A 23,871-nucleotide genomic window follows, 5' to 3' on the forward strand; every position below is an offset into this window, starting at 1 on the left:
CGGGGGACGCTGACCAGCGATGAAGACAGATGGCGGCCCAGCTGGAGACTTTGAAGACCGTCTTCGCGCAACTGTGCGACCTCGTCACGCCGGCGACGGCGTCGGGGAGGCCCGGGGGTGATCGACAGACCGCGGCCTTGCCTGCGCCGCCAGCGCCCTTTGCCACGCGGCGCGAGGACGCCATCTTGGGCGTGGCAGGGGAAGAACCACGGGAAGCCGACATCTTGCGCCCTCTTCTTGGTTCTTTCGGTAAAGTCACGTAGAAGGGAAGAAGGGAAGTAATAAAATAATTTTTATTATTTTATTACTTCCCTTCTACGTGACTTTACCGAAAGAACCAAGAAGATGAATCCCTGCAGTCACGAAAGCTTTAAATCGAAATCTTGCGCCCTCCGCGGCGGGAAGCCGCCATCTTTGACACGTTGCGGTGCGACGCCATCTTGAATATGCCACGCGACGCGCCGTCTGCGGAGGACGGCGGAGCGAGGACCCGCAGCCGTCACTTGACAACAGTTAAAGAATTTTCGATTGGAGGCCATTGGAGTGCATTCACCTGCAGATTTTTGGCGGCGGTGCGCTCCGCCAGATGGACTGACGCAGACGCCCTGGAAGTTCTGCCAACTCTTCTAGACGATGAGTCGGTCAGATTTTTCCGTTCCATCAAGGCCGAGAAAAAGAAGACACTGAGAGGGGTTTTTGACGAGATGGCGGATGCGTACGAGCCACCGGATGACGCTCACCAACAATTAGTTCAGCGCCAGCGGGCACCCGAAGAGTCGCCGGTGGCATACAGGGGTGTTGTCTTGGAATTGGCCATGGCCGCATACCCTGAGACGGAGCCTGACCTACTGGCACCCCTGATTTTTGGCAAAATGCTTGAGCTGTCGAGAGATTTGGGGATCCCTATGCCGGTGTGCGGTCATGAGAAGCTGACGTCTCGGGCGGCTGCGAAGTGTTTGGATGCCCAGTTTAATCTGCGCCGTTGGAAGCAGGTAACAGCGTGGATGGGGGGGCCCATCGTGGAAGGGGGTGCCATGGGTTGGGATCCCAAGAGGGCGGTGTATGTTCCTGACGGGGGGGGCCCGCAGGAATTGACGGCCGCCTCTGCGCAGTGGCCGGCCCGCGGAGGACCGGGGCCGCGATCTGCGCCGCCGACTCGGGAGCGTCGGGATGGGGGGAGTGCTGTGCGTCGTAATGACGTCGAGTGCTTCCGCTGCGGTCGCAAAGGCCACTACGCCAGGGATTGCTGGGCCCGTATCCCGGGGCCGCCTCAGCAGAAGGCCTCGACCACAGACGTGCCGCGGAAGGACCCTCCTGGACAGACAAACCAGCCGTGACACTGCAGGAGGCAGCGGACTCTGCTCTGGGTGGGCCTACCATGGCTGCGGGGACACCTGGCCCCGCCGCCCCTCCAACCCCACCACAGACACGGTTGCGGGACGCCCCGGACTCTGGTCCTTCGGGGGAACGGGACCTTCGAGTTGGCGGGCCTCCAATAGTGACAGGCGGTTTTGATCCTGTCGCTCCTAAAACCCCGTCGCGTTCTCAGGTCTGCAGGGGGGCCGCCGCTCGTCTGGGACGGGCCGGCGACCCGCACGCGTTCGAAGTCCCTTTCTTTTCGTTGATTGTTGTTCTCGTTCTTGTTGTTATTGTTATATTCGTTGTATTCTCCGTTGTCTGTTCAGGGCTGATGGTTGGTGGTCGCTCGCATTACTTGTTCTGTTTCAGCCGAGGACGGCTGAAATTTTCTCTACGGGGGAGGGTGGTGTAATGCGAGCGTAAACGACCTCGCAGATATAACGTAACAGGTGGGAGGAGTTGGGTCACGTGGGGAGAGAGGAGAGCTTTTAAGGGCAGGAACCGGAAGGGCTGGAGGAGAGTGTGGGAATAAGGACAGGAGGAGGCCACGCAGGGCAGGAGGTGGAAAGTGGCGCGATCGCCACAGGTCGAGACTCGGCACCGTTGGCCAGCGGTGTCCGGGCACGGAGGAGACGGAGAGCCAGCAGCGGGGCTGCAAGGAGGGCAACCGTGGGGCTGCAGGTCGGGGACAGAGAGGCTGAGTGAAGAGCCAGCAGCGGGGCTGCATAGTGAGGCGGCAGCAAGGCTGCAGGAGCGACGGCAGCAGTGGGGCTGTCGAGCGGGAGACGGAGGAGACACTGAGCGAGACGCCGTGCGGGCAAAGTTGTACGAACCACAATAAAGGACAACGGAGACAGACCCATTGCAAGAGTCATTTATTACAAATACATACGGTATATAGTTTATACAGTACGGTACTGTAAATTGCTCTGTTTTGCTAAATTATCACCATTCTTTAAGACCCCTGGGTAGGCTAGACCATTTTGACGTACGATATTTTCGACTTACGATGGGGTCGTCGTAACGCATCTCTATCGTAAGTCGGGGACTACCTGTATTCCAGAGGTCGCAACCGGGTACCCGATACCCGTACCCTACCCGATACCCGGCTACCCGTACCCGGCCGGGTACGGGTACCCATTTGCGACCCTGGTGCGGCCGGGTACGGGTAGGCCGTGAGTCACTGGTGAGTCACCGTTTGTCACTCATTTCCCAACGTCTTGTCTCTTCTCACAATTCAAGTTCCTAGAATCAACCCACCCGCGCCTGCAACATGGCTTCATCCCAGAGGTCGCAATCGGGTACCCGATACCCGTACCCTACCCGTACGGGTACGGCCGGGTATGGGTACGGGTAACCCGTTTGCGACCCTGGTGCGGCCGGGTACGGGTAAGGAATCAAAACCCGTTTGCGACCTCTGCTGTATTCTCATGCAGGCGCAAGAGGGGAATCTCTGGATTGCTTACCAACTGACTGACGATCCCATTACTGCAAACGACATCGTGAAGGAGCGGCTCATGCTGTGCTTGGTTGTTGACAATGTTGTCTTGCCTGCTCGCGGATACATTTTCCATTACCTCCATCGGAACATTGCAACTTACTGGAATGTCTGTGGATAAACAAGAGGAGGAGAAAGGACATTTCAGAATTCCCTGGAATCGGAATCGGAGATATTTTTTCCATCCTGGAGAAATCCGATGAGCTATGAAGCTCTTTTTCAAAGATGTCCAGGATGGGGCACGGGGTCAGAACATTTTTTTACGTGTGCATGTTGGACTTCTTTGACACCGTACATAGCCAGCCATGCTAATCGGCGGTGTGGGGGAAGAACAACTAACTAAACACAACAACAAAAAGCAGTTCTAAAGAAATTAGTTTTCAATTTAGTACACAAGGGAGCCCCGACTTTTATGACCTTTCTGAGTCAGTTAAACCCCCCACAGTAACGATCAAAACTCGTATCCACAAACGCCTAATGACTGCTACCGACACCGAGGCGACTTGCGACAAGTCTGCGCAGACTCGTAGTGTATCGTTTAATGTCTAGTGTAGTGTACTGTATAGTGTAGTGTGTATAGTAGTTTAGTGTGTAGCAGTGCAGTGTATAGTCATTCAGACTCTGTCTTCTCGACAGACCTGTTCTTCACCTGAGGACGGCTGCTTGCGTTGTGGTGAGAATTATTTTATGATGTTTTATTTTTATTATTTTATTATTTCACTTCTACGTGACTTTACCGAAAGAACCAAGAAGGTGAATCCCTGCAGTCACGAAAGCTTTAAATCGAAGTGTATAGTGGTTTAGTGTATAGTGTAATGTATAGCAGTGTAGTATTTATATTGAACTTCTTTTTCACCATACGTAGCCAACCGCATAAATTGGGAGTTACTTACCGCGTCGTCGGCGTTTCCTCATCAGGAAATAACAAGCCACTGCTGCTGCGATTAAAAGACACACGCCGCCAACAGCACCGCCGATGGCAATCGGAAGGGTGGATCCATCAGATACTTGGAAATCTGTGAAAAACGCACGCACACACGCACAGAAAAACACGCCCGTTTAAAAAGGAGGGGCCATTTGTGAATCAGGCATTGTTGGGGTTGCACCAGCGTATGAACCCACGACCTGTATACCAGGCAAGCGAGTTTACATCTTCTTGGTTCTTTCGGTAAAGTCACGTAGAAGGGAAGTAATAAAATAATAAAAATAAAACATAATAAAATTATTCTCACGACGTTTTGGCCACAACGTAAGCAGCCGTCCTCAGGTGAAGACCAGGTCTGTCGGGGAGACAGCTTCTGAAGACGCCGTCTTCCTGACAGACCTGTTCTTCACCTGAGGACGGCTGCTTGCGTTGTAGCCGAAACGTCGTGAGAATTATTTTATTATGTTTTATTTGTATTATTTTATTACTTCCCTTCTACGTGACTTTAACGAAAGAACCAAGAAGATGAATCCCTGCAGTCACGAAAGCTTTAAATCGGAGTTTACATCTCCTAGCCACAGTGGCCCTATTCGGGGGTGATACGTGTTTTGGGGGTGATACGTGTTTTTGGGGTGAGCCGGTTTGCTATGTACAGTGCGAAAGAAGTTCTACATATATCCAGTCACCCACCCACATTTCTCACCCACTCACCCACTCACCCACATACCTCCAATTAGCGTGGTTGGCTACGTACGGTGAGAAAGAAGTCCTCAGTGCGTATGCGCATACCTGCGGTGGTGGCCTGTGGCCTGCAAAAGTGTTCACCCTCCGGTTTGTAGAATTCCGGCATACACGTGCAGACCCTGTCCGAAGATGCGCTGCACGGACTCACTTCCACCTCGTCTGTGGACGGTGGGGAAAGAAAGCGAAAAGAAGGGGAGCAAGGGGTTTGACAACATCGCCGCCACCACCACTGTCATCGTCGTTGCCATTGTAGCCCGTTGTTCTATAACGATAGATTTTTTCTCCTCACGACGGGAATTGTGAGATAAAGTAAGCCCTCGGTTCAGCGGATCATTCAACGGTTCTCGGATTTAACGGATAAAATGTGTCTTCTTGGTTCTTTCGGTAAAGTCACGTAGAAGGGAAATAATAAAATAATAAAAATAAACACTAAAATACAATTCCCACGACGTTTCGGCCACAACGCAAGCATCCGTCCTCAGGTGAAGAACAGGTCTGTCGGAAAGACAGTGTCTGAATGAAACACCACCAGGCTTGGCAGCGTATATTTAAGCTAGGTTAGAGGAGGAAGGGCGCCTTGACGGCTGCTTGCGTTGTGGCCAAAACGTCGTGAGAATTGTATTTGATGTTTAATTTTTATTATTTTATTATTTCCCTTCTTCGTGACTTTACCGAAAGAACCAAGAAGATGAATCCCTGCAGTCACGAAAGCTTTAAATCGAAAAGACAAAATCTGCTCAATTGGAGTTTTTTTTTTGTCCGAAGATTGGACGACGACAAGGAGGGACGTCTCCTCAAGCAGCGGAACAAGACCGGTCACGGGGGAATCTGTCCGTTCAATATTCGCTTCTTCCCCTCAACAGCCGCACAGTGTTTATTACACCACACGTGGGTTTTTTCTTGTTTAAAATCGGTCAAAATTGGAGACATAAAAGTGGGAAATGAGTTGTTACATTTGCAGCACTTTGGTTTTTAAAAATATATTTGACAGCACAGCATCGGGGTATTCCTAACATCGCAGCAAAGGTGACCGACGATCGCTGGACACTTGGGACGGTTTCAACAGAACGGGTTTCTATGGCCTCAATGAGACATCTCCTTTACCAGTGGCAAAATAAAGTAGTAGGTTTTTACCCTTTAAACTGGTACAAAACTGACACCTTTATACAAGGCGTCATGTTTGCAATAACCACAACACAAGCAGTCAAAATGCAAACAAAAAGAAACAACTCTGATAATGATATGCATTATCAGAGTTGTTTCTTTTTGTTTGCCCCTCCGGGGGGGGCGGGCGCTGTTAGCCTTTTGCGTGTCGTCTGCTGGCTTTTGCGTTCTTTTTGCAAACTTAAACTTTATACAAAATGTAACTATAAAATTTTTTGGGAAATTTATGGTGTTCAAATATAAAATACATAAATTTTATACAGTATTGTACATAGATTTTATGCATTTCTGAGTTACTAAACTTTTTGTGTGTCGTCTGCGGCTTTCGCAAAACTAAAAAAAAAAAATCCCATTTTATTTCTTAAGCCGACCCCGCGATATATCGAAACCGCGATGGGGAAAGTCGCGATGCAGAAGGGTCGACTGTACAACTACCTTCATCTTACACGCGTGACATTGATTCTAAACGTGGAGGGGAAAAACTGGAGGTCCTGGAGAAAAATCCACGCGACCACCACGGGGAAAAATAAAGACGTGCAAACTCCACAAATACACAGCAGCAGGCGTCAGGGTCGGGGTCGAACTCACGACCTCCTGCATACCAGGCAGAGGTCGCAAACGGGTTTTGATTCCTTACCCGTATCCGTACTCGGCCGCACCAGGGTCGCAAACGGGTACCCGATACCCGTACCCTACCCGTACCCGGCCGGGTACGGGTAGGGTACGGGTATCGGGTACCCGATTGCGACCTCTGGGACGAAGCCATGTTGCAGGCGCGGGTGGGTTGATTCTAGGAACTTGAATTGTGAGAAGAGACAAGACGTTGGGAAATGAGTGACAAACAGTTACTCACCAGTGACTCACGGTCTACCCGTACCCGGCCGTTCCAGGGTCACAAACGGGTACCCGGCTACCCGTACCCGGCTGGGTACGGGTAGCCGGGTATCGGGTAGGGTACGGGTATCGGGTACCCGGTTGCGACCTCTGATACCAGGCGAGGTAGTTAATATCTCGCAGGGTCGGGATCGAACCCACGACCTCCTCCATACCAGGCGAGGTGGTTAACATCTCTTGGCCACTGTTGATGCTCCCTACATAATTGCCACAAGGCTCAATTTCGGCGGAAGGAATGGTTGTGAATCACCTAATTCGCAGGGCTTGCATTTGAAGCATTTTTCAGAGTAGTTTTCGATCGCCGTAAAGAAACCGCCGGGACAAGCTTCGCAGTTGGACGTGCTTCCTTGCGTGGGGCATTCTTTTTCCAGGAACCTACCTGGGGAGATGGGAAGGAGGGGGGAGAAAGCAGAAAAATGGGAATGCACGTTACGTTAACGGTTGCGTTTTTAACCCTTGTCCCCATTGGGGTGAGCGTGTGCGTTGTGAGATATAGAGAGAAAGTCATGGGAGACGGAGAGAGAAATTGATGAGAGACACGTTGATGAGAGTGAGGCAAAGTGGTGAGATAATTTTCACGTATATTTAATAGCTTATTTAGGTATTTATTTTCAGGTAATTAATTGAAAAGGCCTTTGTAGAAACTTAATTTGGAGCTTTCGTGACTGCAAGAATTACTCTTTGGTTCTTTCGGTAAAGTCACGTATGAAGAGAAAATACTAAATTAAATACTAGCATACGATGTTTCGATTGCAACACAAGCAATCGTCATCAGGTATAAATGCAATAGAAACACTAATCTAGTGTACTTAGAAATGTAATGTAATACAACAGAGTCGGATAACATGACAGTCAACACCCTAGCTGGTTTATTACGTTCTTCCTGAGAATGCTAAATTTGAGAGAGAGATAAAACACAGAACCAGAGACATATAGACTAACATATGTCTCTACTTATCTGTCTCTACTTATATGTCTGTTTATATGTCTCTGGTTCTGTGTTTTATCTCTCTCTCAAATTTAGCATTCTCAGGAAGAACGTAATCAACCAGGTAGGGTGTGGACTGTTATGTTATCCGACTCTGTTATATTACATTACATTTCTAAGTATACTAGATTTGTGTTTCTATTTCACTTATACCTGATGATGATTGCTTGTGTTGCAATCGAGGCTTTTGCAGAGCCAATAACATTACCCGTGAAAAATAAAAAGGTTTCAATTTGTTGCTTGAACATCTTAACACCTCCTGTTTTATTGCCAGAAAGGATAAAACCTAATCTTATTTGTTCATACATTGATACTGCCAAAAAAAGGTCCCATTTCATATAAATGTTGCGTGGTGGTCGTTAAGCCAGCCAGCCGTCGCTATCGCCGTTGCCAGACACAGCCAATTTAGGCAGGGGTTACAAAACGTTCCAATTAGTTACTGCTGGTGAAATTAGTTACTGCTGGTAGAATATAAAATAGTCTTCTTGGTTCTTTCGGTAAACTCACGTAGAAGGGAAGTAATAAAATAATAAAAATAAAACGTAATAAAATAATTCTCACGACGTTTCGGCCACAACGCAAGCAGCCGTCCTCAGGTGAAGATCAGGGATTCAAGATGCAAGCTCTTAAATACATTTAAGAGCTTGCATCTTGAATCCCTGCCTCACTTGATGCAGCAAATCTGGCTGTGACGGTCCCACCTGATGACGCAGACTTGTGTTGCCTCCGAAACGTCGTGATTTTTATTATTTTATTTTCTATTAATTTTAATTTCATTTTTTACCTACGTGACTTTACCGAAAGAACTATGAGTATGAATCCCTGCAGTCACGAAAGCTTCAAATCTAGAATTAAAAGAACAGGTCTGTCGAGAAGACAGTCTGAATTCTACGTGATGACTTTACCGAAAGACCCAAGAAGATGAATCCCTGCAGTCACGAAAGCTTTAAATCGAAATATAAAATAGGTTGAGAGAATATGTCAGGACCCCCCCACCCACCCCGTCCATCCCGTCCATCTGGTTACCTGCCGGACAGAGCTTGCAACAGAAACCACCTTTCGATCTGTATTGGCGGCTGCCGCAGTCTTCCGAGTGGACCGGCAACGTGCCCTGCGGACAGCGGACGAAAAAAAGCGGGCATTGAAAGCGACCACTCGGCATTCGGGAATTTTTCGCACGGCAGAGGTCGCAAACGGGTTTTGATTCCTTACTCGTACCCGGCCGCACCAGGGTCGCAAACGGGTACCCGTACCCGGCCGTACCCTACCCGTACCCGGCTGGGTACGGGTAGGGTACGGCCGGCTGGGTACGGGTAGGGTACCGCACCCCAGAATTACCTTAAAACCGTTGGAATACCTCGTGCCAGAAAAAGTGTGTTGACCAGTGTTATCCGAACCGGGTCCTTGGCCTCAAATGAATTACCTCGTGCAGTGGTGTGCAGTAAACATCGCCACTGGGGAGACAAAGGCGGCCGGGTGTGGTGCTGGCCACCCACCCCCTCGTGTGCCGTTCCGGCCTTCATAGGTGCTCGCTAACAACACTTGCCCCAACAGTCTGTTCAGGCTATAGGGGGGATCTTGGTCTTTGTATCTGTGTGTTTGTGTAATATGAGGATGCACCCGGGGGTAACTGGGTGATAGGCTGTGCCGGCTTCTTGGTTCTTTCGGTAAAGTCACGTAGAAGGGAAGTAATAAACCTCCCGCCCACCTCCTACGCATTTCACAAGTAGTACTAATCACATTCCTGCATTTCCCATAAATATGCTAAATTCCTCTTGATATGCAAATTATTTTGTCGCGGCGCCCTTCCCACCTTCCAACCCAGCTTAATTATACGTTCCAAGCCTGGTGGTGTTTCATTCAGACGCTGTCTCCCCGACAGACCTGGTCTTCACCTGAGGACGGCTGCTTGCGTTGTGGCCGAAACGTCGTGAGAATTGTATTTTATAATGTTTTATTATTATTATTTTATTACTTCCCTTCTACGTGATGACTTTACCCAAAGAACCTAGAAGATGAACATCTAGAAGGTTCCAGGGGTGAGGCTGATGATTGGCTGCGTGGCATCACGTGAGCAACCAGGTGTTATAAGGGGTGGAGAGAGACAGCGCGTGGTCAGTGTGGAGAGGTTTGAGGAGGGACCACGTCTGTGCCTCCGGCCTGCCACGTGGCCGCTGGCTGTCTCCCGAACGCCATTAGCCAGCGGTGTGAGGGAGCGAGGGAAGCGAGCGAACGCCACGCTGTAGTAACGGGGTTAATGGGGAAAATGAACCCAGCGATGTGAGAGACAAGACACGAAAATACGATATCGTCCGGAGTGGGTTTATTACATATTTACATATGTATACATCTCTGTGTGTCTGAATCTGTGTGTATGTATCTCTGTGTGTATCTGTGTGCCCCACCAAAACTAAGCACCTGCCTGGGTATTTTGTGCCACCAAACACCCCACCCCTCAGTTCCCCATAGGTGACAGGGCAGTTGTGGAGAGAGTGGAGAGTTTCCCATACCTGGGCAGTGTGCTCATGACCGGCTCTGGTTTGACAGCAGAGGTCTCACTTCGAATCAGTCGAGCGGCATTATCTTTTCATCGGTTGCGTAACGCTGTGTGGAAGCTACCTGGTCTGTCGCTCCGCACGAAGCTTCGGGTCATCTCGGCCACGGTCATTCCCTCCCTTCTCTACGCTTGTGAAACGTGGACCCCCCCTAATGGAACATCTTCGACCGGTTAGAAACATTTAGGCTGGCCTGCCTACGATCCATCCTGGGTTTAACCTGCAGGCTGGATTGTGTGAGCTCACAAATCCTTGAAAGATCTGGACAAAGTCCCATCGGAGCTCCTCCAGCAGGCAAGGCTGCGTTGGCTGGGTCATGTAGCCCGCATGCCCAGCCACCTAAACACCTTTTGTTCGGCCGGATCGAGGGGGCTAAATGGGCGCGGCACGGACTAGAGAAGAGATGGAGTGATGTGGTACAGGAAGATGTGGAGCTGAGTGGACTTGCCAATGACTGGTACCAGCGGTGTCAAGATTGGCCTCTTTGGAGGAGGCTCGTGAAGGACGCTACTGGGCAGTTGCAGGTAATCGCCCTCCAACAACAACAGAGGGGGGAGGAGCGACGCTCACAACGAGCAGAGCGCCGGGTGGCTAAAGCACAGCAAGTTGGCACAGGAGGGGCCACAGGTGGTGCATCAGCCAGTCATGTCAGTCGACCCGTGGCACCTGGGTCTGCCCCGTGACCTCCTACCAGCAGGCGTTCGACACTTCACGTGGCCTCAACGTGCACATGGCCTGGCACAAGCGTCGTGGTGGCGTCACCGCCACTTACTGGCGAACGGCGGTTGTTGTTGTTGTGTGTGTGTGTGTATCTCCGTGTATCTCTAATGCTGGCCAGCCACCCTCTCTGTGCGTGCCACAGTGCCGACTTTTGTAGGCGCGGCTACTCGCCACTAGATAGTCTGTTACAGGCTAAGCGGGGGACCTTTGTCTTCATATCGGTGTGTGTAGGGGGATGCCGTTACAGCCGTTCTCCTTTCCCAGCCCCGAGACGCGACTCTTGGTCATGGGCGGCACCATCATCTGCAAGGTCAAGATGCAGTACGGCCTCGCCAGCAGGTGATGCCGGATAACCCCCGGGGGGCAGAGATCACAACCGGGTACCCGATACCTGTACCCTACCCGATACCCGGCTACCCGTACCCGGCCGGGTACCCGTTTGCGACCCTGGTGCGGCCGGGTACGGGTAGGCCGTGAGTCACTGGCGAGTCACCGTTTGTCACTCATTTCCCCAATGTCTTGTCTCTTCTCACAATTCACGTTCCTAGAATCAACCCACCATCGCCTGCAACGTGGCTTCATCCCAGAGGTCGCAATCGGGTACCCGATACCCGTACCCTACCCGGTACCCGTTTGCGACCCTGGTGTGGCCGGGTACGGGTAAGGAATCAAAACCTGTTTGCGACCTCTGCCGAGTGGTGGGTGAGGGGGGATTCGAGACCTCTCACTCCTCTATTTTTTTTCTTCTCAATTAATATACTCTTTAAATTTCGATTTAAAGCTTTCGTGACTGCAGGGATTCATCTTCTTGGTTATTTCGGTAAAGTCGCGTAGAAGGGAAATAATATAAAAGAATAAAAATAAAACATAATACAATTCTCACGACGTTTCGATTGCAACACAAGCAATCATCATCAGGTATAAATGAAATAGAAACACAAATCTAGTATACTTCTCTGTGTGTCTCTGTGTGTGTGTCTCTGTGTGTGTCTCTGTGTGTGTCTCTGTGTGTGTCTCTGTGAGTGTGTGTAAAATATTAATACATAATACAAAACAATTGTTTTTTATATGCTTTATTTTTTTATTTAATAATAAAAAAAATAATAAAAATAAAACATCGTAAAATAATACAATTCTCACGATGTTTCGGCCACAACGCAAGCAGCCGTCCTCAGGTGAAGAACACAAGTAGTGACTAATCCCATATCTGCATTTCCCATAAATATGCTAAATTCCTCTTGATATACAAATTCCTTTGTCAAGGCGCTCTTCCCCCTCCAACCCAGCAGCTTAAATATACGCTGCCAAACCTGGTGGTGCTCATTCAGACGCTGTCTTTCCGACAGACCTGTTTTTCACCTGAGGACGGCTGCTTGCGTTGTGGCCGAAACGTCGTGAGAATAATTTTATTATGTTTTATTTTTATTATTTTATTATTTCCCTTCTACGTGATGACTTTACCGAAAGAACCATGAAAAAAAAGGAAGAACATACTCTTTATTATACATGTTAATGTTTGTTTACATTAACTTATTACAGTAACTTATCGGCCTCCTCAAACTCAACAGCGTCAACGTATGAACACATGACTGCAAGGATCCATACTCTTTGGTTCTTTCGGTAAAGTCACGTAGGTGGAAAAATAAAAGAAAAATTTAATTTATTTTTATTTTATATTTTATTTTTCTACCTACGTGACTTTACCGAAAGAACCAAAGAGTATAAACTAAACTATTTCATTGTTTCCAGGTGTAATGCACTTCTGAGCTACCCTGTGTAACTCTTAATCAGAAGCAACCCGGTCATCACACGCAATGATAACAGCTTAACCAAGTGGCTGATGTTATCATCATCATCGCGTGACAATTTATAGCAGCAGCAAAACACATTCTCCTGCGGAGGGAGCTGGTAGGAACGTTGGGTTGCTCGGTCAATGGCCAGGGTCAACGGCGGCGTGGTGTATTCCGCATATATGCCCGACTGTGAGGGCGGGCACAAGCCGGCGTGGGTAGGTTAAACGTTGAGTTTTATAAGGGCACCACGGGGTGACCAGCCCCTCCCCACCCAGCCCCACCCCTCCCACCCTCCCCACCCAGCCCCTCCCCACCCAGCCCCACCCTCCCCACCCAGCCCCTCCCCACCCTCCCCACCCAGCCCCTCCCCACTCTCCCCTCCCCACCCAGCCCCTCCCCACCCTCCCCACCCAGCCCCTCCCCACCCTCCCCACCCAGCCCCTCCCCACCCAGCCCCTCCCCACCCTCCCCACCCACCCCCTCCCCACCCAGCCCCACCCCTCCCCACCCTAGCCCCACCCTCCCCACCCAGCCCCTCCCCTCCCCACCCAGCCCCTCCCCACCCACCCAGCCCCTCCCTCCCCACCCAGCCCCTCCCTGCACGACTGACACAATAATCCCCTGTGGGCTGGTGTAACCAGGAGGTTCCTACCAGTAATACTTTAAATGTATAGGCATACATAGAGACCCATATCAGTACGTAGATATCCATACTAAAACTAAAGCACTTTTATCTTACTGAGCTACTCTGTATAGCTGTGTTTCACAAGCCACCCTGGTCATCACCACACATTAACATCAGCTCAACCAAGTGGACTCGAACAACCACAAACATCTATGCAGTGACGATTGTAAATGTGTGTGTGTGTTGCGTGTGCGTTGCGTGTTTAACCCATGACCAAAACAGAGATCACTGGCGTGCACTCAAAGCCAAACCGCACATCCAGGACGAACTGGAGGTGAGAGTGGGTTATTTAGGGCGTTCACAGAACCTCGGATTATTGTTTTGATTGAAAGCTTTCGTGACTGCAGGGATTCATATTCTTGGTTCTTTCAGTAAAGTCACGTAGAAGGGAAATAATAAAATAATAAAAATAAAATACAATTCTCACGTTTCGATTGCAACACAAGCAATCATCATCAGGTATAAATGAAATAGAAACACAAATTTAGTATACTTAGAAATGTAATGTAATACAACAGAGAGTCAGATAACATAACAGTCAACACCCTATCTGGTTGATTACGTTCTTCCTGAGAATGCTAAATTTGAGAGAGAGAGTCACGAAAGCTCGAAATTAAGTATGTCGGATAATTGTTTTGATTGCAAGCTTTCGTGACTGCAGGGATTCATATTCTTGGTTCTTTCGGTAAAGTCACGTAGAAGGGAATAATATAAAATAATAAAAATAAAACATAATACAATTCTCACGACGTTTCGATTGCAACACAAGCAATCATCATCAGGTATAAATGAAATAGAAACACAAATCTAGTATACTTCTCTGTGTGTCTCTGTGTGTGTGTCTCTGTGTGTGTCTCTGTGTGTGTCTCTGTGTGTGTCTCTGTGAGTGTGTGTCTGTGTCTCTGTGTGTCTGTGTGTCTGTGTGTGCGTGTGTTGTTTGTAACTGCAGGTAGCGATCAGAGTGGTTCTGGCAAACGAAGACGATCTGAAGCCCTTCGTCACGGACAGTTTGAGCGTCTTCCCGTGTATCCCTCTGACGAGAGTCGATGGCTCCCACGGTGAAGATAAATTGTCAACGAGTCTCCCTCAATCAGGGAGAAGAGGGGGGAGGGGGTAAAGAGATTGTAGCAAAATCTTACCGTACACTATACACTACTGTACACTATACACTACACTACTATAAACTACACTACTATACACTACACCATATACCACACAACTATACACTTTCAAGGATTTGTGAGCTCACACAATCCAGCCTGCAGGTTAAACCCAGGATGGATCGTAGGCAGGCCAGCCTAAATGTTTCTAACCGGCAAAGATGTTCCATTACGGGGGTCCACGTTTCGCAAGCGTAGAGAAGGGAGGGAATGACCGTGGCCGAGAAGACCTGAAGCTTCGTGCGGAGTGATAGACCAGGTAGCTTCCACACAGCGTTACGCAACCGATGAAAAGATAATGCCGCTCGACTGATTCAGAGTGAGACCTCTGCTGCTAAACCGGAGCCGGTCATGAGCACACTGCCAAGGTATGGGAAACTCTCCACTTCTCCACAACTGCCCTATCTCCAATTGGGAATTGTGGGGGCGGAGTGTCCGATGGTACAAAATACCCAGGCAGGTGCTTAGTTTTGGTGGGGCTGATGGTAAGGCCCCACCTCTTGGTGGCAAGCTCCAGGTTCAGCAGCAGTGCCTCAAACTCCTCCTCTGAGTGAGCAGCAATCACCAGATCATCGGCATACATAACGTGGTTGAGCAATAGGGAGCCATCCCTTGACAGCACCCGGGCATCAATCACCCTCCCATTATATCTGTACCAAATGGAAATTCCTCCGGTACAGCTACTGAAGGCTTCACGAACTACGCAGTCAAAATAGATGTTAAATAATATGGGAGCCAGAGGACATCCCTGTCGCACCCCAAGGTGTATAGGGAAAGGCTCAGACTCCCGGCCACGTAGTTTTACCCGGGCCCGCTCACCATCATGAAGGTCCTTAATGATCGTGAGCAGAGGGTCAGGGACTCCGAAAGCACGAAGAACAACCCAGAGCCCAGGCCTACTGATGGTATCATAGGCCTTGACCAGGTCAATAAAGGAGAGATGTAGGTCTTGTTGGAATTCCCTACACCTCTGCTGTAGCAGACGGACAGAAAAAATGGCATCTGTGCAGGACCGCTCTTTCCTGAAACCACATTGAGTCTCCGCAAGCCTCTCCTCAGCGTGCCTAGCAAGGCGATGTTGAATAATCCTTGCCAGGACCTTTCCCGGCACCCACACACTCTTCCACCTATTCACCCACTCAACCACCCACTCAACCACCCATTCACTCACACACTTGCCCACACAACTGGCCAACACACCTCCGATTTGTGCCAAAGAAGTTCAACATACATACACATGTGTACCCTTCATTCCGGACGGTAAAATGCCGGATAGCAGACCTTCTTCTTGGTTCTTTTGGTAATGTCGTCACGTAGAATGGAAATAATAAAATAATAAAATATTTCTCACGACGTTTCGGCCACAACGCAAGCAGCCGTCCTCAGGTGGAGAACAGGTCTGTCGAGAAGACAGAGTCTGAATGACACACCCCAGGCTTGGAGCGACTATTTAAGCTGGGATGGAGGGGGGAAGGGCACCTTGACAATAATTTGCATATCAAGAGGAATTTAGCATATTTATGGGAAATGCAGAGATATTTTTATTATTTTATTATTTCCATTCTACGTGACTTTATCGAAAGAACCAAGAAGATGAATCCCTGCAGTCACGAAAGCTTTAACTCGAAAAGCAGACCTGCTGTTAAACTATTATTATTTTACCAGGTTCAAGTTCATGTATTAGGTATAGCCCTGTGAGCCATTCGGCTCTTGAATCGGGTGCAACCGCAACAAACAAAAAACAAAAACATGAACAAAAAACATCTTAAAGTGAATATGTGACTAAGTGCAAACAGAAAATCCAAGAAAAGACAGCAAAATATTGCAGAAAAAAACAACCGTACACCAACGCTGTGTGCAAAAATCCAGTGGGATGCAAGTCAAACAACAACAACAACCATAAGACAACTTAGATTAAGGCCATCAGTCTAACTCTGTACTACAACAAACAAACATGGCTGGCTAAACCAATACATTTTTCGAAATCACCAAAATAAAGCCATGAAAGCAATGAAACAGCGATCATAGGAACTGTGACGGAATTTTCACAGGTGTAAGGTCCCACTGAGTTGTGTAGCTCGCGACCACCTGGCTAATCACAAATTATAACTAACGTGGAAATTCATAGCAGCAGCCAAATAAACGGGTAGTGGCGTCGGTTTCTCAAAATGTGGAGGGGAAAAAAACTGGAGGACTCAGAGAAAAATCCACGGGGAGAGAGAGAGAGAGACGCAGACTCCAAATACATGTAACTGCAGGCATCGTCAGAGTCACGGGATCAAACCCATGACCTGCTGCATAGCAGGCGAGGGAATTAACATCTCGCAGGGTCCGGGATTGAATCCACGACCTCTTGCATAGCAGGCGAGGGAATTAACATCTCGCAGGGTCCGGGATTGAATCCATGACCTCCTGCATACCAGGCAAGGTAGTTAACATCTCGCAGGGTCCGGGATTGAATCCACGACCTCTTGCATAGCAGGTGAGGGAATTAACATCTTGCAGGGTCCAGGATTGAATCCACGACCTCTTGCACACCAGGTGAGGTAGTTAACATCTCGCAGGGTCCGGGAACGAACCTACGACCTCCTTGCACACCAGGCGAGGGAGTTAACATCTCGCAGGGTCCGGGGTCGAACCCACGACCTCCTGCGTACCAGGCAAGGTAGTCAACATCTAGCCTCCGCGTTGTGTTTCTTGACCTGGCGGATTTCACCGCAACCATCACCGCCGCCATCACCGCCACCATCACCACCATTACCATCACCGCCACCATCACCGCCACCATCACTGCCACCATCACCGCCACCATCACCGCCACCATCACCGCCACCATCACCGCCACCATCACCGCCACCATCACCACCACCATCACCGCCACCATCACCACCGTCACCACCACCATCACCACCATCACCGCCACCATCACCGCCACCATCACCACCACCATCACCGCCACCATCACCGCCATCACCGCCATCACCACCGTCACCACCACCATCACCACCATCACCGCCACCATCACCGCCATCACCACCGTCACCACCACCATCACCACCACCATCACCACCACCATCACTGCCGCCATCACCATCACCGCCACCATCACCGCTGCCATCACCGCCACCATCACCGCCACCATCACCACCACCACCACCGCCACCATCACTACCATCACTACCATCACCACCACCATCACCACCATCATCGCCGCCATCACCACCATCATCACCGTCACCATCACCGCCACCATCACCAACACTGCCGCTATCACCACCACCACCGTCACCACCATCACTGCCACCATCATCACCACCACCATCACCACCGTCACCACCACCACCATCACCACCGTCACCATCACCACCGTCACCACCATCACCATCACTGCCGCCATCACCACCACCGCCACCATCACCGCTGCCATCACCGCCACCATCACCGCCACCATCACCGCCACCATCACCGCCACCATCACCGTCACCACCACCACTACGTCCACTGCGTGCGTGTGTAAAAGACAAGCACACGTGGGAGGCCGCGGGGACAATGAAATTTCGTGAGTGCGGCGTCGACCTCAAGTCCCACCCCTGCATGTTCATCATCTACGTGGAGGCGCTGGATGGCTCCCGAGTGCACGGTACCATCACCACCATCACCACCATCACCACCATCACTACCATCATCACCATCACCACTATCACTACCATTACTACCATTACCACCATCACCACCATCACCACTATCATTACCATCACTACCATTACGACCATCACTACCATCACTACTATCACTACCATTACTACCATCACCACCATCACCATTACTACCATTACTACCATCACCACAATCACTACCATCACCACTACCATCACTACCATCACCACCATCACTACCATCACTACTATCACTACCATTACTACCATCACTACCATCACCACCATCATCACTACCATCACCACTATCACTACCATCACCACTATCATCACTACCATCACTACCATTACTACCATCACTACTATCACCACCATCACTACTATCACCACCATCACCACCATCACTACCATCACTACCATTACTACCATCACTACCATTACTACCATTACTACTATCACTACCATTACTACCATCACCACAATCAGTACCATCACAATCGGTACCATCACCACCATCACCACTATCACTACCATCACTACCATCACCACCATCACTACCATCACTACTATCACTACCATTACTACCATCACCACCATCACTACCATCACCACCATCATCACTACCATCACCACTATCACTACCATCACCACTATCATCACTACCATCACTACCATTACTACCATCACTACTATCACCACCATCACTACTATCACCACCATCACCACCATCACTACCATCACTACCATTACTACCATTACTACTATCACTACCATTACTACCATCACCACAATCAGTACCATCACAATCGGTACCATCACCACCATCACCACTATCACTACCATCACTACCATCACCACCATCACTACTATCACTACCATCACTACCATCACCACCATCACTACTATCACCACCATTACTACCATCACCACCATCACCTCTATCACCACTATCACCACCATCACTACCATCACTATCACTACCATCACTACCATTACTACTATCACCACCATTACTACCATCACCACCATCACCACTATCACCACCATCACTACTATCACCACCATCACTACTATCACTACCATTACTACCATCACCACCATCACTACTATCACTACCATTACTACCATCACCACCATCACTACTATCACTACCATTACTACCATCACAATCAGTACCATCACCACAATCGGTACCATCACCACTATTACTACTATCACCACCACCACCACTATCACAACTATCGCCACCATCACTGGCACTACCATCACCACCACTAAAACCACTATCACTACCATCACAACTATCATCACGTCCACTATCACCACCACCACTAAGACCATCACCACTGCCACTTTCACTACCATCACGACTACCACCACGATCAATACCACCTCCACTATCACCACCACCACTATCAGTCTCTATGTATCTCTCTGTATCTATATGGGTCTCTATATGGGTATCTAAGAGTCTCCATATGGGGTATATGGTCTCTGCGGTAAATTAAGTTATTGTTCCACCATTGGAACCTCATTTGCCAGTAAAAATATGATAATTGTTTTTTTACTCTTCTATCTGGCAACAAAACTGACAACTTTTTTACAAGGAGTCATGTTTGCATTGACCACAATACCTGCAGTCATAATTCAAACAAAAAACACACAACTCTGATAATGTATGCACTGTCCTTGAAGTTGATTGGTCCACACCCGAGACAGCTTTCCTTAGAGCCTAGTCTCACATGGTGTTGGACCAGATGACGCCATGTATCTCGGTTCCGTGCTCACACCAACTGCAGTATGACCACCAAACTGGATTGTGATTTTTTTTTTCTTCCATTGGTAACTTTCTTCTCCAGAGAACGGAACGGGCTCAGGAAATCTCGCATCCGCCATCACCGATGATGTCAGTGTGAGTGAGTGAGATGTGTGTGTGAGTGTGAGTGAGTGAGCTGTGTGTGTGAGTGAGTGAGATGTGAGTGTGAGTGAGTGAGCTGTGAGTGTGAGTGAGTGAGGTGTGAGTGAGTGAGATGTGAGTGTGAGTGAGTGAGCTGTGTGTGAGTGAGTGAGATGTGAGTGTGAGTGAGTGAGCTGTGTGTGTGAGTGAGTGAGATGTGTGTGTGAGTGTGAGTGAGTGAGATGTGTGTGTGAGTGTGAGTGAGTGAGCTGTGTGTGTGAGTGTGAGTGAGTGAGCTGTGAGTGTGAGTGAGTGAGCTGTGAGTGTGAGTGAGTGAGCTGTGTGTGAGTGTGTAGGGAGCGGTGGTGTAGTGGTTAATGCTACGATCCTGGCGACCCCGAGTTCAATTCCCGCTCAAGGCCACCAACACCTGTGATAGCGATGATCCGAACCGGTTCCTGGGCCTCCCCTCAGGTCGACTCAGCCTCAAATGAGTACCTGGTGCAGTGGTGTGTAGTGTAGTAAATATCGCCACTGGGGAGACAAAGGCGGTCGGGCTTAGTGCTGGCCACCAGAGGTCACAAACGGGTTTTGATTCCTTATCCGTACCTGGCCGCACCAGGGTCGCAAACGGGTACCCGTACCCGTACCCGGCCGTACCCGTACCCGGCCGGGTACGGGTAGGGTACGGGTATCGGGTACCCGATTGCGACCTCTCGGACGAAGCCATGTTGCAGGCGCGGGTGGGTTGATTCTAGCAACTTGAATTGTGAGAAGAGACAAGACGTTGGGAAATGAGTGACAAACGGTTACTCACCAGTGACTCACGGCCTACCCGTACCCGGCCGCACCAGGGTCGCAAACGGGTACCCGTACCCGGCCGGGTATGGGTAGCCGGGTATCGGGTAGGGTACGGGTATCGGGTACCCGGTTGCGACCTCTGCTGGCCACCCACCCCCTCGTGTGCCGCATTGCTGGCCATCATAGGCGCTGCAACTCATTAACAGCACTTGCCACGACAGTCTGTTCAGGCTATACGAGGGATCTTTGTCTTTGTTTTTCGTGTGACTTCCCTCGTGACAACGAGCGGAGCGCCGGGTGGCTTTAAAAACAGCAAAGTTGGCACAGCAGGGAGCACAGGTGATGCATCTTAGTTGACCCATGGCACCTGCAGGGTCTGTCCCGTGGCCTCCTCGTGCACCGAGCCTGACACAGCAGTAGAAACCATGACACCTGCATGGTCTGTCTCATGACTTCCTCGTGCACCTAGCCTGGCACAACCTATGGGCACCTGTAGGGTCTGTCCCGTGATCTCGTGCCAGCGGGCGTTCGACACTTCACATGGCCTTAACGTGCACCTAGCCTGGCACAGGCGCCGTGGTGATGTCACCGCCACTTGGTGGCGAATGGCGGTTGTAGTTGGTGTGGTCTTGGCTTCCCCTCCCACGCTTTCTCGCCCATCTCCGCCTTTTCGAATCGGAATTGCCAAATTGACAGATCGCTCATTTAAAAAAATAAAATTTTAACCAGCGCAAACATCAAAGGCAGCATCACATAGCTCGGGGTTGGAGCTGTTACACATTATCGTGGGGGGGGGGGGGGCATTTTATACCACAATGTGTGGTTAATGCAGACGTGTGTGTAGTGTGTGTGTGCGGTGTTGCGTATCGTGTATAGTGGTGTAGTGCAGTGCAGTGTGTAGTATTTATACACTACACTGCTATACATTGCACAACTATACTACATTTGCAACTAATTTATTTAGAACTGATTTCGATTTAAAGCTTTCGTGACTGCAGGGATTCATCTTCTTGGTTCTTTCGGTAAAGTCGTCACGTAGAAGGGAAATAATAAAATAATAAAAATAAAACATAATAAAATACAATTTTGTCATAAAATACGTAGAAGGGAAATAATAAAAATAGTAAAATAATAGAAATGCAACGTAAAATAATAAAACATACTAAAATAATAAAACATAATAAAATAATAAAAATAAAACATAATAAAATACAATTCTCACGACGTTTCGGCCACAATGAAAGCAGCCGTCCTCAGGTGAAGAACAGGTCTGTCATTCAGACGCTGTCTGTCCGACAGACCTGTTCTTCACCTGAGGACGGCTGCTTGCGTTGTGGCCGAAACGTCGTGAGAATTATTTTATTATGTTTTATTTTTATTATTGTATTACTTCCCTTCTATTTATAACTGCTTTGTGTTTAGCTTGTTGGCCTTCCTCCACACCTCAAATTTCTGCGGTTGACTTATGTACGGTGCCAAAGAAGTTAATTGTACGTACATGATAGTGGTGGTGGTGGTGATGATGATGGTGGTGGCGGTGATGTTAATGATGTTACCGTCTGGAACGCTCTTCCCATTAGATTTTAGGAAACCGCTGGGGAGCTATGATGCACTTTTAAATCATCATCTAGGCCTGACAAATTAATTTATCTAGAACTGTTTGTTGTTGTGGTTAGTTTGTTATTACCACCTACACCTCCGGTTAGCACGTTTGACTAAGTATGGTGCCAAATAAGTTCAAGACATATCCACCCACTTAACCACCCACTCACTCACCCACACACCTACTCACCCACTCACCTACTCACTCACCCACCTACTCACTCACCCACTCACCCACCTACTCACACATTCACCCACCCATCCATCCACCTACTCACTCAGCCACTCACCCACACACTCACCCACTCACCCACCTTCTCACACACTCACCCACCCATCCATCCACCTACTCACTCACCCACTCACCCACCTACTCACACACTCACCCACCCATCCATCCACCTACTCACTCACCCACTCACCCACCTACTCACACACTCACCCACCCATTCATCCACCTACTCACTCACCCACTCACCGACCTACTCACACACTCACCCACCCATCCATTCACCTAGTCACTCACCCACCTACTCACACACTCACCCACCCATCCATCCACCTAGTCACTCAGCCACTCACCCACACACTCACTCACCCACTCACCCACCTTCTCACACACTCACCCACCCATTCATCCACCTACTCACTCACCCACCTACTCACACACTCACCCACCCACTCACTCACCCACCTACTCACACACTCACCCACCTACTCACTCACCCACCTACTCACACACTCACCCACCCATTCACCCACCTACTCACTCAGCCACTCACCCACACACTCACCCACCCATTCATCCACCTACTCACTCACCCACTCACCCACCTACTCACACACTCACCCACCCATTCACCCACTCACTCAGCCACTCACCCACTCACCCACCTACTCCCACACTCACCCACCCATCCATTCACCTAGTCACTCAGCCACTCACCCACACACCCACCCACTCACCCACCCACTCACTCACCCACTCACCCACCCACTCACTCACCCACTCACCCACCTTCTCACTCACCCACTCACTCACCCACCCACTCACTCACCCACTCACCCACCAACCCACTCACCCACCAACCCACTCACTCACCCACCCACCCACTCACCCACACACTCACTCACCCACTCACCCACTCACTCACCCACCCACTCACTCACCCACTCACCCACCAACCCACTCACTCACCCACCCACCCACTCACCCACACACTCACTCACCCACCCACCCACTCACCCACCCACTCACCCACCCACCCACTCACCCACTCACCCACACACTCACCCACACACCTGCAGTTAGCACGGTTGGCTACGAACATGCACCAAAGATGTTCAACGTACACACACACACGTACGTCGATAATTTATCAAGTTCGTTCTGCGTTTTGCTTCAGGAGACGGACTGTCTTGAGGAGGAG

At 49.5% G+C, this 23,871-nt stretch overlaps 2 protein-coding genes across 3 annotated transcripts in view; one reads left to right on the plus strand and one right to left on the minus strand.

Annotated features, from left to right (window-relative positions):
- The window catches only part of LOC144953827 (tumor necrosis factor receptor superfamily member 6-like), an 80,956-nt gene that overhangs the window by 5,340 nt on the left and 51,745 nt on the right, over positions 1 to 23,871 (minus strand). For both annotated transcript variants that reach the window (XM_078884478.1, XM_078884476.1), the window contains 5 exons: positions 8,599 to 8,683; positions 6,835 to 6,963; positions 4,572 to 4,685; positions 3,751 to 3,873; positions 2,826 to 2,968 (listed from right to left, as the gene is read on the minus strand). In XM_078884478.1, coding sequence (XP_078740604.1) covers positions 2,826 to 2,968; positions 3,751 to 3,873; positions 4,572 to 4,685; positions 6,835 to 6,963; positions 8,599 to 8,683 — 594 coding nt within the window. The remainder of the gene's footprint in view (positions 1 to 2,825; positions 2,969 to 3,750; positions 3,874 to 4,571; positions 4,686 to 6,834; positions 6,964 to 8,598; positions 8,684 to 23,871) is intronic.
- On the plus strand, positions 11,083 to 23,864 carry MAJIN (membrane anchored junction protein). Its single transcript, XM_078884481.1, has 5 exons — positions 11,083 to 11,186; positions 13,548 to 13,599; positions 14,275 to 14,350; positions 18,006 to 18,125; positions 23,848 to 23,864. The coding sequence occupies exons 1-5, from the start codon at positions 11,083 to 11,085 to the stop codon at positions 23,862 to 23,864; spliced, it is 369 nt and encodes a 122-aa protein (XP_078740607.1).

This window comes from Lampetra fluviatilis, assembly GCF_964198595.1.
Source record: "Lampetra fluviatilis chromosome 45 unlocalized genomic scaffold, kcLamFluv1.1 SUPER_45_unloc_2, whole genome shotgun sequence".
NCBI lineage: Eukaryota > Metazoa > Chordata > Hyperoartia > Petromyzontiformes > Petromyzontidae > Lampetra > Lampetra fluviatilis.